The 14,763-nt window shown below is 37.2% G+C and overlaps 1 protein-coding gene across 4 annotated transcripts in view; it reads right to left on the bottom strand.

Annotated features, from left to right (window-relative positions):
- Positions 1–14,763, bottom strand: part of dock11 (dedicator of cytokinesis 11) — a 107,746-nt gene that overhangs the window by 18,355 nt on the left and 74,628 nt on the right. For all 4 annotated transcript variants that reach the window (XM_084405978.1, XM_084405980.1, XM_084405979.1 and 1 more), the window contains 12 exons: positions 14,487–14,629; positions 13,502–13,617; positions 13,235–13,372; positions 12,778–12,960; positions 9,376–9,489; positions 8,086–8,301; positions 6,336–6,393; positions 4,718–4,824; positions 4,450–4,572; positions 1,896–2,009; positions 1,059–1,205; positions 593–803 (listed from right to left, as the gene is read on the bottom strand). In XM_084405978.1, the coding sequence (XP_084262104.1) occupies positions 593–803; positions 1,059–1,205; positions 1,896–2,009; positions 4,450–4,572; positions 4,718–4,824; positions 6,336–6,393; positions 8,086–8,301; positions 9,376–9,489; positions 12,778–12,960; positions 13,235–13,372; positions 13,502–13,617; positions 14,487–14,629 (1,670 nt within the window). The remainder of the gene's footprint in view (positions 1–592; positions 804–1,058; positions 1,206–1,895; positions 2,010–4,449; positions 4,573–4,717; positions 4,825–6,335; positions 6,394–8,085; positions 8,302–9,375; positions 9,490–12,777; positions 12,961–13,234; positions 13,373–13,501; positions 13,618–14,486; positions 14,630–14,763) is intronic.

Below are 14,763 nucleotides of genomic sequence, written 5' to 3'. Positions count from 1 at the left end.
ATTCTGGATCCTTCACTTGAAACTGAAAACAACTCCTGCTAAACATTTACTCTCTGAATTCTTGCACCCAGGAGCAAAACAAGTCGACACCAAGTTTGCATTTCCTACTCAAGCAAGGCGGTATCTGATGACTGAGAGTGGTCTTGGATGGCAAAATGCCCAGTGCATTATGGGTGTTAAAGTTTTCCAACATCTTTTGCGAAAGGGAAGACAACAGCCCATTTTTTGTTTTCTCTAGTCAAGTACCACAAATTAATAAATGTCCTGCCTTTCTACCGCATAGGCAGCCATGTTTTATTGAAAGCCCATTGGTGAAGTACCCCTTTAAAAGATTAGTTCACTTCAAAATGAAAATTCTGTTATCATTTACTCACTCTCAAGTTGACAGATGACAGAATCTTCATTTTGAAGTGAACTATTCCTTTAAGCACTAAAAGGTGAAGTGACAACCCAATCTGATTGTCTTGTGTATGTAGCCTAGGTGTTGTTAAAAAAGCAAACTGTAAGAGTTGACAAAATGTTGGCAATCTCAAAAATATGATGTACTGGGAGTAATGCCAGATCTCCTGCTGTCTGCGTGCTGCGAGCTTACTGGTAAGTACCGTCCTCCGCTTGCACTGCTCCTCAACTCCTCCTTGTTTCTTCCCCGTTAGCGTGAACGGAGTTTCAAAGACAAAGCGGTTGATGTTATGGCACTTCTCGAAGTCCGTCTTCCTCTCCACCAGCTCTTTCTCATCAAAGAAGGGCTTGACATACGTGACCTGAATGTAGGCAAACTTTGGGTCCAGATCTTTCTGGTTAACCTGTGGGTAAACAAAAAGTTGATGTGTGGTTCCTTTTATTTAAAGAAAGTGAGTTGACTATGAAATGGGTAAAAATGTAATGTGTTTCCAAATGTTAAATACTCAAAAATATGCAGAGACTGAAAGATAGACGTGTCTCCAAATGTTTGTTCTTGAGATAAACATCTCTTTCCTGAATGATGACTCAGATGTGCTGCTCTCCATGGTCATTTAATCTCAATACAGGAACCTGCACAGTGAAAATGTATGACTCACTTTGTTGGAGTCTTGGATGATTTTGACATTCTCTGCTCCAAACTTTTCTTCGTAGAGGCTTGTGAGGCGAAGGGAAATTTCAGGAAGCTTTGTGAGCTTTGGCTCTTTGTAAATGTATTCTTTTCCATCCTCTTCTTCAAAGAAGCCCTGAAGTCCAAAAAATCTTAATTGTTTCAGTTGCATGATTGACATGTTGCTCCTGTTGTATTATCGTGCTGTGTTATTGTGATACATCTATTTTGATGATCTTTACATACACTCTAATGTTCAAAAGTCTGGGGTCAGTAAGATAAAAAAAAAAAAAGAACACTTTTATTCAACAAGGAAGCATTAAGCATTAAAAAAGTGACAGTAAAGACTATATAGTTTTCAACCAAAAAGTTTTTTTTTTTAAATAAATGCTTTTCTTTTTAACTTTATATTCATCAAAGGATCATGTGACACTGAAGACATGAGCAATGATGCTGAAAATCCAGCTTAGCATCACAAGATTAAATTACATTTTAAAATTTATTAAAATAGAAAACACTTATTTTAAACTGTAATATTTTTTTTTTTAAATATGACTGTTTTTACTGTATTTTTGATCAAATAAATGTAGCCTTGGTATGCACAAGAGACTTTTTAACAAAAACATAAAAACAGACCCAACTTTTGAACAGTAGTGTAAAAATGTGTTTCATGTGATAAAACATATTTCAGCTGTCAGACTCTAAAGTGCACCATATCAGTTGCGCAAGATATACACAATATCAATGGTTTACACAGAGAAGTCATTTTGGGAAGTGGTAGCAAAAAGCAAGTCAAATCTACACAAGCATAAACTTGTGAACCTACCTGTCCATAAAAGGCGACTCTAAAGTAAGACCCCAGCAGACGTCGGCCAGACTTTATTACCTCTAATATCTTCGCATAAGCTCGCTGCAGTGTGTCATACAACCTCCTCAGTTTCTATCGGAGAAAGAGAGAAATAACAGCTCTGTAAGAGAACGTTTGAGAACTGCTAGCATGTCATTTTCATGCACTTTCGTGTAACAATTGCGGTTTTCAGCTTTTTTGCTTGAAACTGTCAACTTTGGATATTTATCAGCGGGAATAAAAAGAGAGAGATATAAGACAAGAAAGATGGGGAACAAAAGCAGGAAATGAAAAGTCTGATGTGATGAGTGCATTAACCACTAGGTCTGCAACTGTGTCATCTTTGAAGTGTGTAAACTTTAATAAGGATGTGTTTGTTAGCAGACTCAAGGTACATAATCTAAAGTCTCCTGTTTACAGTTTTCCTCAGAACTGAGAGAGTACTTCATGAGAGTAAAGTAAATTGGCTTATGTTAAAGAAAACATTAGCAGCACGCGTGTTCCTTCATGTCATATTGCCAAATAAATCTTCCTGTCCGACTTTGTGGTGCCATCACACACTTCCAAACATGACTTGGAAAAAGTGTCAGAACAAATTGTCAATATGATCATCCTATATTCATACATGGATGTCATTTTAAAAAAAATGGATATGAAAAATCAAATGGAAGAACTGGAATCTAAAACAGTTTAAATAATGACTAGCAAGGTGTTAAAAGTACATTTGCACAAGGCAACGGTAGAAAGGAAACACAGGTTTTCATATTTGCTCACCTTTGTAAGCATAACATCCCCTAAACATTGGTTTGGAGATAATGATATTTGATTTTACAGCTGGATCAGCTTGTATCCATAAACACAAATTAAGTCAGATCATTTAAAGACACGTAGGGATGGGCGATACCACTTAAATTGCTTTCAGTCCGATACAAAATATCATCAAGACAAATATCGGCAATAGCGATACCGTCGCTGGACAATTTTATAAATGTAACAAACAACAATTACAGAACACGATCAATCATTTAAAAAAATTATAAGTAATACCATCTAAAATACAAATTTGTTGTTACTAAAAGGGCTAGTTCACCCAAAAATGCCGTAAGACTTTCGTTCATCTTCGTAGCTTCGTAGATATTTTTGATGAAATCTGAGAGGTTTCTGTCCCTCCATTGACAGCTACACAACTGAAACTTTGGCGCTTCAAAAAGTTCATAAAGAGATTGTAAAACTAATCCATATGAATCGAGCGGTTTAGTCCACATTTTCTGAAGAGACTCGATCGCTTTATATGATGAAAAGACTGAATTAAGGCTTTTATTCGCATTTAAACATTCATCAACTCACTCATTAGTTGTGGTAAACGGAAGCTCAAGCATGTTTGCTCGACGTGCGAGAACCAATGAGGTTCATTCTCGTGTTACGCATCACGCTTGAGCTTCCGCAAGAACCAATGAGGTTCATTCTCGTGTTACGCATCACGCTTGAGCTTCAGCAAGAGGTTTGTTCTCGCGTGTCAAGTTCGGTTGAGCTTCTGTTTATGTTCGCTGATCAGTGTTTAAATGTGAATTAAAGCCTAAATTAAATCTGTCCATCATATAAAGCGATTGAGTCTCTTCAGAAAATGTTGACTAAACCGCTTAATTATATGGATTAGTTGTACGATCTCTTTATGAACTTTTTGAAGCGTCAAAGTGGTGGTTGCGTAGCTGTCAATGGAGGGACAGAAAGCTCTCAGATCTGATCAAAAATATCTTTATTTGTGTTTTAAAGATGAACAAAAGCCTTACAGGTTTGGAACGACATTAGGGTGAGTAAATAATGACAGAAACTTCATATTAGGGTGAACTATCCCTTTAAAGGAATGAAATATCTCCACATGGTGCTTCAAAGTTCAGGATTTGTTGTGCTTTGAAAGCACTGACAAACCCCACACATACACCACTTTTATCCCCTCACAAAAAGTAAAAATCCTTTTCGTTTGTGAAGTGAAATCATCCTGTACTTTCAGTAACCATTGTTTAGAAAGCCATTCACAAACACACTCTCCAACATGGAAACTTTCCCACAGTGCCAGCACTGTCATGAGAAGTCATGATTTGATTAAAACGGTTCCCTCTTCCAAAATAGGCTGGCTTCAGCAGAAGAGCCCTCTATATATTTCTAAGGGTTTTTCCTGCAACATGATTTTTTCATTCTTATTTCCACGTTTTCCTCATTTAACTGAGAAGTGAAAGTGAAACGGATTGAGGCTCTGTTCATAGTAATATTGCCCTCACCGTCCACTGAGCAACTTTAATCCTCTCACATCCGGTCAGAGTGCGCATGTGCTTTCTAATTTTTTAAGAGTTAAGTTACTGAGTCATGAGTTTCTGTCAAATAAAAAACCACAGGTGCCACAAAGTCTTCTACCCACAGTGCTGTGAAAGACTATTCAGAGAAAATGAAAGAGTTGGGAAACTGGTAGGAAAATTAGTACATTTCTTTAATCTGCATTGCATCAGTGCATCCTGTTTTTTCTTTTTTTTCTTACCTCAAACTCATGCCGTTTCTCGTAAATAGGAATGATGAGTCTCGCAATGTGTGTTATGAGTTCAAACCTCTCAGCTTTCCATAGACCCTCAACACACACCTCCAACTGCTCAACCAGGACATCCTGTCACAGAAGTACAGCTGAAGTTTCACAAATGCAACTTGTTCATCAAACATAATTCTTGACAGTCTTTTATGGGGTTAAAAAGCACTATGATGCTAGCATGATCTTTTTTTTGCATTGATAAAACTCCCCCAGTGCTGTTTACCTCAGTGTAGTACACATCTTGCATCCCTACATCTTCTTTCATTGCTCCTTCTTCATCAATGTTCTGGGTGATTCTCTTAAAAGCTGCCAGTCCACTCGGGAACAGCTCTAAAACATTAAGATAGCAGAATATGTGTCACTATACTGAGAAAAGATTAGCAAAAACTCTTTATATATATACAGTTACAACTAGTGCTGTCAAATCGCATCTACCATAAAAGTTTGTACTCAGCCAAAAAAAAGTCACTGTTTGGAATTAAATATGCAAATGCTTAAAGTCCCCCTGTAGTCAATAATTGTATCCCTTAAAACTCATCATTGATCACCTAAATATTTTTTTTTCCTATGAAAAAAAAAATTCTTCATGCCTTAAAATAGCTTGGATGTAACTCTGCACCCTTGCTTCATTTAGTATACGCGGTTCTATGAATATGCTAATTAGCCCCGCCTCCACTCACTCGCACCAGCGATTTCCAACCTCATTTTTGAGACTGTCTTTTTTTCACTTCAGTTTTAAGGAGAAAATACTCAGCAATGGTGTTGACATGAATTCGAACATGGTTTGTCTTAGAGCATATTAAAAACACCACATAGACACATAAACAACATTAACAACTTGATTTTCACCACAGGGGGACTTTAAAAGTCTATGACTGGATCATTATTGCAGTGATTATTATGTTTCTAGCATGTTATATGTTTTGCAACAGTTCTTCTAACTCTAACTGATGGAGTGTGTAGCTTTTCATTTCTTAAACAACCATGTAGGAAGACACATCATGGCCATATTCCAGGATGACAATGCCAAGATTCATCAGGCTCAAATTGTGAAAGAATGGTTGGGAGGGAGCATGAAGAATCAGTATATCAGCATGAAAAAGTGCACAAATACAGTTTGGGGCTAGTTTACATAAGCTAATGCAATACTTTAAAGATTACTCATGGAGAAGCTAATTAGGATTACAAAATAACTGGATCACTGTTGCCAACACATGACTTCTGAGAAACAGACAGCAGTCTTTTCAACAATGCCATTTTTATCTCTGGTTTCTAGACATGCAAATTTGTGAAACCTGGAACATGTTTTTAGTTTTGCATTGGCACAAAACTCTGAGTCGCTAGCAGTTAATGATACATATACTATTTAAAAAAAAACTCACAAAACTTACTACATACTGTAATACTATGTTTAAAATATAAAAAGAAGAGAAAAAAAAAAAAGGTTTACAATGCTATCCATAATAGCTCCACTATTCGTGATGCATTGTTTGAGACTTTGCATTGCCATTTGCATCGTGCACCACACATTTGGTCTAAGACAGTAGAGTGTTTGTCCAAGCAGGAGCCTTATTTGCATGGGGAAAATAAGGGAAATCACATGAGCCACAGTTTATTGTTTTTGTGTTGTCCATTTATAATTGAAAAATTAGGTGGGAATGAAAATAACATTGTAATATGAGGTCAGACATGCATTTTGATTTTAATTCAGCAATCAGTGTAAACTAAAGTTACGGTTGATTTTTTAGGACACGGTAATATAAGGAAGAGTGAATATGATCCAAACAACTGAACTGAGCATGAACCCTTTGTTGAAAGTAAAGAAACCTTTGCAAACTTACTTTTCCTGTGCAAATACTCTGCCACCAATGCAGCAACATGAACATTACACATAGCAGCCTGTGAAAATACCAGAGCGGAGAGATATCAGAGAAAATAAGGTTCACAGAACTAAGAAAACAAATCTCATACATAATGAACAGAATTTAAGCTCATCAATCTGTAGGTTTCCATCCACCTACTTTTTTTTTTTTTTTTTTTTAATGCTGGATAGGAATGCCAAGATGAGCACATATTGTAAAAATGAGCATCAAGGATTTTTGATTCGATAAGAAGACATGCACATAAACTACAATGGAAACACACAAACAACAAAAGACTTTGCCTCAACAGTGGATGTGATTGGATAACTGGACTAACAGCATCACAAATGTTGGTTTGATCATTCTGAAACGCCTGAGCCAAAGTCTGGTTTCATTTGGTTTAATTCCCTCCCTGAAGCGTCTCACATGATTGTTCACAAAAACCAGCATCCGAACACAAGATGAACATGACAGCGTTTATTGTGTTTCATCCGTGCGCTCTGAGACTCAAGTCATTTATGATGGAGGAAAAAAGAGCCACAGTTTCTTCCCCAACTGCAGCAACTTCCATTTTTATTACAGATATTTTGTGCCAATTCTCTCAGGAAGTGACGACTGAGTTCTCTTGAACACATGGGATGGAAAAGCTGATTTATTCGCAAATGTTTTATGCTATATTCCAATTTTGGATGGAAACATAGCTAACGTCAACTGATTTTACTATACCATCCAGAAAGCAATAAATTGTGTTCAGTACAATATTAGGTCTATAAAGCACGTATTCTATGTCGTAAATATATATTGAAGAACATATACGTTGCATTTATATGTTTTAGGCCATCTACTGCAGAAGGCACTACTGTTTCATTATCTTTTCCATTCTTGGATGCATTCCCTGTATGTGACCAAAATAGAAAAATAAGAGACGATGGCCAGGAAGTGACCTTTAATACAGTCCAGTTCCTGTTTTTCATTTCGTGGGGGATATATTTATCTGAAGAATCAAACACTCCTGCTAACCTAAACATACCAGAAGAGTACATGATAGATTAAGCAAATTTGTTAAATAATTCATCATGACACAAGTAAACAGCACTGAAAGTCTCTTGTGAACTATTGGTAAAAGACTGAGGCTTGATCGGTGTTCAGACAGGCAGAGGGAGTGACAGGTGCTATTACAGGTGCTCATGATTGTTTAAAGGTTAATCTGAACGTTATACCACCGGAAGGTGGTTTCCAGAGGACGGCCCGTCATTAATTACTGCCATTAAATATAACTGATCTGTAGCTTTTGCTTAAAGAATTCCCCACACAAAAATGGGGAAGGGAGAAATACTTAGAAAATTATATAAGCTTTATCTGTTTATTTATTCTTTATCTCTACTCTCACTGTCCAGCTATATTGGGTGCAGACAGTTTTGGTCGGCAATACACAGTTTTGGAGAACTGATGCAAATGTATTGCTAATCAAATTTAACACTGAATGGAACAATGGATGACATTATTTTTAACATCTGAAAAACAAATATTGTGTGCATTTCCTCAGAAATGTTCATTGTAAAGCAGGCGTGGGTGTGGTTAAGGGTGTGGTGAGGTTAAAAATGCATTTAATGACAACATCATTGACATTTCATGCTAATTTCATCCATGTACAACGTGTTGAAGTCAAAACAAGTTCAACACATACAAAGAATCTTTCCAATGCACCTGTACCAACAAAACAACTTACCTCAGAAACGTCCCCGTTCTTACTGTGTGCCCGTGCCATGCTGTCCAGCCATGTCCGCCTGAGCTCTGGAGTGCTGGCGTACGATCGGGCGAGACTGTACTGCAGGTCAAGCAGCATTTCCGGGTCTTTTTCGTGCTCGCGCATCTGAGCGGTGGCCATTAAAACCGTACGAATTCTCATCGTCAGACCCTTCACTTCAGATGGAAACGTTGTGGTCTGGGGAGACATATAGATTTCATGTTATAAAAACAGAAGCAAGAATACTTGCAGTTTTAGTAAACTGATTATTACTGTAGGTGTTTTGGCATGTTCACAAGTCATATGACTCACAGCTTTCACAAGAATGCCATGCAGACTGTATCGCATGCTTTTAATAAAGCTGAATGTGGTATGCAGGGCACGAATGGAGCGAGGCCTGTGGCACATAACCTGCGTGCCACACCGGCATCGCTGCATTCCCACAGCTCTCGGCTTCGCCCTGCATACCACATTCAGCTTTGTTAAAAGCATGCGCCACACCGGTCTCGAGTCTCACGGAGGAGCTCTGAAAGGATAAAAGGAGGAGTGATGACACTGCAAGATGAGAGAGGACCAGGCCTGGACTTGTTGTTGCGTTTTATTATGTTTATATGCAGCAGTTTTCACATTTATGAAAGCTACTTAAAAGTCCTAATCCTGTCTTAATCTAAGCCCTGATTGTGAAACCAGGCCTTTATCTTCTGGAATAATTAATGTAATTAGTTTGATTAACTCCATTTTTTCATTTAAATGTGTGTACATTTACAGTATTCTCTTTACTTCATCATTTTGATCACACAAGTAAAAGAGGGAGTACTGTACGTAAAGTCTGTCAGTATGCAGGCGGCATGCACATTTATGTTGTTTATTTTTTATGCATACAGATGAAGATTGCAAGATTAATACATCAGGCCCCTGATGTTCTAGACAGCGCAAATGTTTTTCTGATTACATGTTTAAATTAAATTATGAAGAATGATGGACTGGTATGGAGCCCTTAAACGGACATGGTGGTGGAAAAAAATATGAGATAGGAGGGGAAAGAAATATTTCAATGCTTTTGTGTAATCTAAAGTTTTGTGTTGCCCCCAAGAAACTTTGCATTTGCAAAGTATATCATTTCTCCTCCCATCCGTAGACTGGAGATGCTTTGATTTCAGACAGTGGCTTTCAAAAAGTGGTGAAGCACATGTAAGCGGCCCCTAAATGGAAATTATTTATGAGGTAGTTTGACAAGTGACTGCAGATTCCAGCTAGCAAACTCTACTGCACCTTCATGACTTTATCGCTGTTGGCAAAGTTGTTGATGATGGACAGTGAATCCTGGAAACGTGAGCTGCCGGTTAACGCCACATCAGCGATAAGCTGGCTCACAGCGATGATGATCTAACGGTCAGAAAGGAAACAGACAAAATATATTATATATATATATATGAAATATATTAGGTATATATTAGGTATTCACAGTGTAAGTGTAACCAAAAAAAAATAAAAAATGCAGTCTAAAGCATTGTAAATTAATTGTGAATGCAAAATATACTAACAAATGAGAACCTGTTTTCATTTATAATGAGGATACAATTGAAATGTATAGAATAAATAAAAAAAGTTAAGTTATTGCTCTGCATTGAGTATACATGGTGCAGATTCCTTAAGACATGAGAGAAAGTGCAACTGAGCTGAAGAAAACATCAAGTGAATGTGGCTTGACCTGTCTCACTGGAGCCATGAGGCTTTATTACGCTATTACGATTACATTGTGGGCTTAAAGGATTAGTTCACTTCAGAATTCAAATTTCCTGATAATTTACTCACCCCCACGCCATCCAAGATATTCATGGCTTTCTTTCTTCAGTTGAAAAGAAATGAAGGTTTTTGAGAAAAACATTCCAGGATTTTTCTCCATATAGTGGACTTCAATGGGGTCCAACGGGTTGAAGGTCCAAATTGCAGTTTCAATGCAGTTCAAAGGGCATGATCCCAGACGAGGAATAAGGGTCTTATCTAGCCAAACCATCTGTCATAAAAATAAATAAATAATATGTATATGTATATATATGTATATATATATATATATATATATATATACTTTTTAACCACAAATGTTCGTCTTGCACTAGCACTGCGATACGCCACACATTACATAATCACGTTGAAAGGTCACGTGTGTTCTGGGTAGGGCGAAAAACGTTAAAATCGTGCGACATCTTTGTTTCACCTTTTTCTTTGTAAATGGCTTGTAAACACAAGGTCGGTACTTACATGTGACCTTTCAACGTGATTGCGTAATGCAGTGGTTCCCAATTCCAGTCCTCGTGACCCACTGCTCTGCACATTTTGTAGGTCTCTCTTATCTGACACACTCAGTTCAGTTCATGGAGTCTCTCCTAATGAGCTGATGATCTGGTTCAGGTGTGTTAAATAAGGGAGACATACAAAATGTGCAGAGCAGTGGGTCACGAGGACTGGAATTGGGAACCACTGACGTAATGCATGGCGTATCGCAGTGCTAGTGCAAGACGAGCATTTGTGGTTAAAAAGTAAATAAATGTTTGTTTGTTTTTTGAAAATGACCAATCGTTTCGCTAGATAAGACCCTTATTCCTCATCTGGGATTGTGTAGAGCCCTTTGAACTGCATTGAAACTGCAATTTGGACCTTCAACCCGCTGGACCCCACTGAAGTCCACTATATGGAGAAAAATCCTGGAATGTTTTCCTCAAAAACCTTCATTTCTTTTCAACTGAAGAAAGAAAGACATGAATATCTTGGATGGCGTGGGGGTGAGTAAATTATCAGGAAATTTTAATTCTGAAGTGAACTAATCCTTTAAGCTCCTTGTTATGCTTTTGATAATAGCGCATTACAAGACCGTGAGATACTCATGTCATTTTAGGTACACAAACATTTTTCATGACATATCATAATAGGGTTGTGACACATCAGATGGAGAATTTTTTTAAATCCAAATCAACACACACACACACACACACACACACACACACACACACACACACACACACACGTTGGGTTTCCATGTTTTATGTGGACTTGTAAGCTAGCAAGTAAGCTTGCCTACTCTTCTGCTACACTCTCAGAAGTATGTACTTTTTCTTCACAAGAGTATACAAATGAATTTTAATGTTAATACGACTATAAAAAATAAATGTGTGAAAAACGTATAATAATAAATAAACAAATTTACATACATACATACATACATATATATATATACACACATATACACATAATACATACACACACACACACACACACACACACACACACACACACACACACACACACACACACACACACACACACACAGGGCTTGACATTAACACCCACCATGGATTTCAGCAGTGACGTGTAACGCCGTCACTCCTACTAGCCACTTTGATGGGTTTAATTTTTCAATTGTAGTCTTTTAAACAGGCATCTGAAATATAAACTAAGTGCACTACAGTGTTGTCAAAAATATAGATTTTTCAATACATATCGATACAGAAATATCTGAAACGCTTAATACTAATTTTCCACAGAATAGAAACACAATGCCAGCTGCGCTTTCTCTCTCTCTCATCTCTCCGACAGCGAGTGACACACAAACCCGCATCTCACTCGTTTCATTTGCTCCGGATGAATATTGTTCACAGATTTTGTGTCCACACCCAAAGTATTTACATTTACATTTATGCATTTGGCAGACGCTTTTATCCAAAGCGACTTACAACATTGCATTCAAGGTACACATTTTACATTTTGTCAGTTGAACCCATGACCTTGGCGTTGCTAGCGCCAACGCTCTACTGTTTGAGCTACAGGAAAGTATGTGCACATAAAGCCGTCTCTCAGTACTAAATTTAGTTATTTTTCGCTGCTTAAACTCACTTCACTTAAACAGTCAAATACACGAGTATTCACATAAACAGTCAGTAATCTTCTAAGTGAAAGTAAACAGTTGAGAAAGAAAAAGCAGGTCTTAAAGTGACAGCAGCCTAATATACATTCTGCCAAATTATGAGATAATATTAAAAAGATCTATATGGCAGGTTTTCCCCATGGTATCAATGTCAAAATTGTGGCCAGTGAAAATTCTGAGTGGCTTTTGAAATACACTAGCCACAGTGACTGTTGAGCATTTATTTTGATGTCAAACCCTGTATATAAGATGAATAAAATGTACATATAAAATGTATGTTTTAATATATGTACTGTGAAGTAAAGCTAGCAAGTGAAGTACAGTACACTTATGTCAGAGACAATCACCTTAAATGGACCATAACATGCATTAAAAAAATTGTTTCACTTAAAATGTTGGTAAAGCTTTTGCAGCAAAAACAGTTAATAAGTTAAGATCTAACAACCGCCCTATGAAGTGTCTTACTCAAGGACCCAGTGGTGCAAGCTCATGATTCACCCCTTCAAACGTGCAACCATGCAGTTACCACTCCATATTTTATGCATTAGGGTTACAGGACTCAAATAAACTCCCCCACATCCAAATGCTCATTTACCGCAAAGTATTGTGTAAGAGTTGACCATTTACAGAAAAGGAAACAATGAAATAAAAATATGTGCTGACATATAGTAAAGATTTGTAACGTCCAAAATGAACAAAGCGAATTGTGGTGCGAATTGTCACGAGATTTGCCTGAAATTGCCATTATATACCTGTAAGTGCATGCGCAGGAAGCTTTTCCTCTTGGTGTAATCAAAATTGTTCCTCATGAGCAGGTAAAGAAGTGCAGACGCCTCCCCACGTAGGACACTTAATTTAGACATACAGCACTTCAAGACTTCGTAGCACAGCGAACCGCACAGCGTTACACGGCCCTTGAAAAGGGGAACCTGGAACTAAATATATATAATAGAGATACAAACACATCAATGTTCAAGTAGGCAAAATTTGGAACATCTTGAAAACATCTCATGGTGTTGCATTTAAAGATTGTGGTCATTAATTAAAACTTCATTCAAGATTATTCAAAGGCACAAAACCTGCATAATAAAAAAAAAAGCTGCATCTTTTGTGTTATACAGAAAAAACAACAGCACCTGGGTTTGGAACGTCATGAGGACGAGTAAATAATCGTTTTCTGAGTAAACTAAAGAAATATATTGATCTCACCTTGATGATGAAGGCTCGCAAAGAGGCAAAGATGTGTTTGATTGCTGCTTCTGATTGTCCGACTTTCAGTAAAGTGAGGTACGTGTCAAAGACCTTCGTCATCAGAGCATTGTGACCTTCATTGTCCAGCAGCTGATTCTGTCAGAGTCCAGTAATCACATTATCAGTTTATGGAAGAATCTAATTATTTAGAACTGACCCTTTAGCTTCATTACAAACACTTTAGAAGACAGATCTAAGTAAAAAAAAAAAAAAAAAGGTGATTACCTTGAAGCTCTGAGTGAAGAGTGAGAGGACGTCCAGCACGGTAAGGCAGGCTTCTGTCGACATATTCCCCTCAAGCAAAGACTGGTGGTTGGTCTCTGCTTCTGTGGGACCTCCAGCTGAAATACAAGACTCCACAATTACACATTCATCTCAAGATGCAAAATGAAAACAACTGGCTTCACTTACAGTACATGATTTATACAAAATTCTGTAGTTTTCTTGTTTATTTTGTACTCATAAGACTAGATTCAAGAAGAGAAAAAAAAATGAATTACGTGATCCCTAAAGGGAAAAATATGAGATCGGAGGGAAAAAATGAGAAATGAGATGATGTGCAATGTATATTATGAGAAAATTAAAGTGTTTTTGTATGCATGTAAACCTATTGTAGGAGACCTCTAAAACTAAACGAGGAACCTTTAAAATAGCATAATGGGGCACTTTAAGCAGCCAAAACGTTTGCAACATTGATAATAAGAAATTATTTTTGAGCAGCAAATCAGCATATAAGAATAATTTCTGAAGGATCATGTGACAAAGAAAGACTAAAATAGAGAAGTTATTTTAAATTGTAATAATATTCCACAATATTACGGTTTCTACTTTTTCTGATCAAACAAACTGGTGAGCTTATAAGCCTTTATTCAAAAACACTGAAAAATGACTGACCCCAAACTTTAGTGTATATCAGGCATTAAACGAAATTAAAATCGCATGATAGACAACAGAGACTTGGAATTTTAAAGCAAAGCTTCAAGGTAAATTAAGCTATTATATTACATAATATTATATTATGTTAAATTAGATTACGTTGTCAAGTTTTATCATGTCCATTGCATCACAGTATGTTTTATTTTGTTACATTATATTGCAGAATAGAGCATAATAGAGCATTATAGGAGCAGGAAAGCCTGAAAATCCTATATCATAATGTGTTGTTTCACAGACTGAAGGTTGTAAACAACAGGAGTAGACAGATGTTTACCCATGTTCAGGGTTAATGAGGTGTCCATAGTGCTGAACTGCTGCAGCTTTGCTTGCACGAAGCTTCCTCGACCACGCAGAACCGGCATTGTCTGGGACTTTCTGTCAGACGAGAAGAGTTTCGACACCCAGGGTTCCTGACTCCTAAACAACACACACAAAGAAAGACGTATTGTTCACAACAGTGCTAATCTTGATGCCACTGATTATTTTGAAAACAAAGGACCCATTCAATGAAATGTAAAGATCTGGCTTTGATGACACGATAGCAGGCAACA

Source organism: Rutilus rutilus (genome assembly GCF_951802725.1).
Source record: "Rutilus rutilus genome assembly, chromosome: 3".
Taxonomy (NCBI): domain Eukaryota; kingdom Metazoa; phylum Chordata; class Actinopteri; order Cypriniformes; family Leuciscidae; genus Rutilus; species Rutilus rutilus.
Note: the sequence above shows the minus strand (reverse complement) of the source record. Positions and strands in the feature narration are given on the sequence as shown.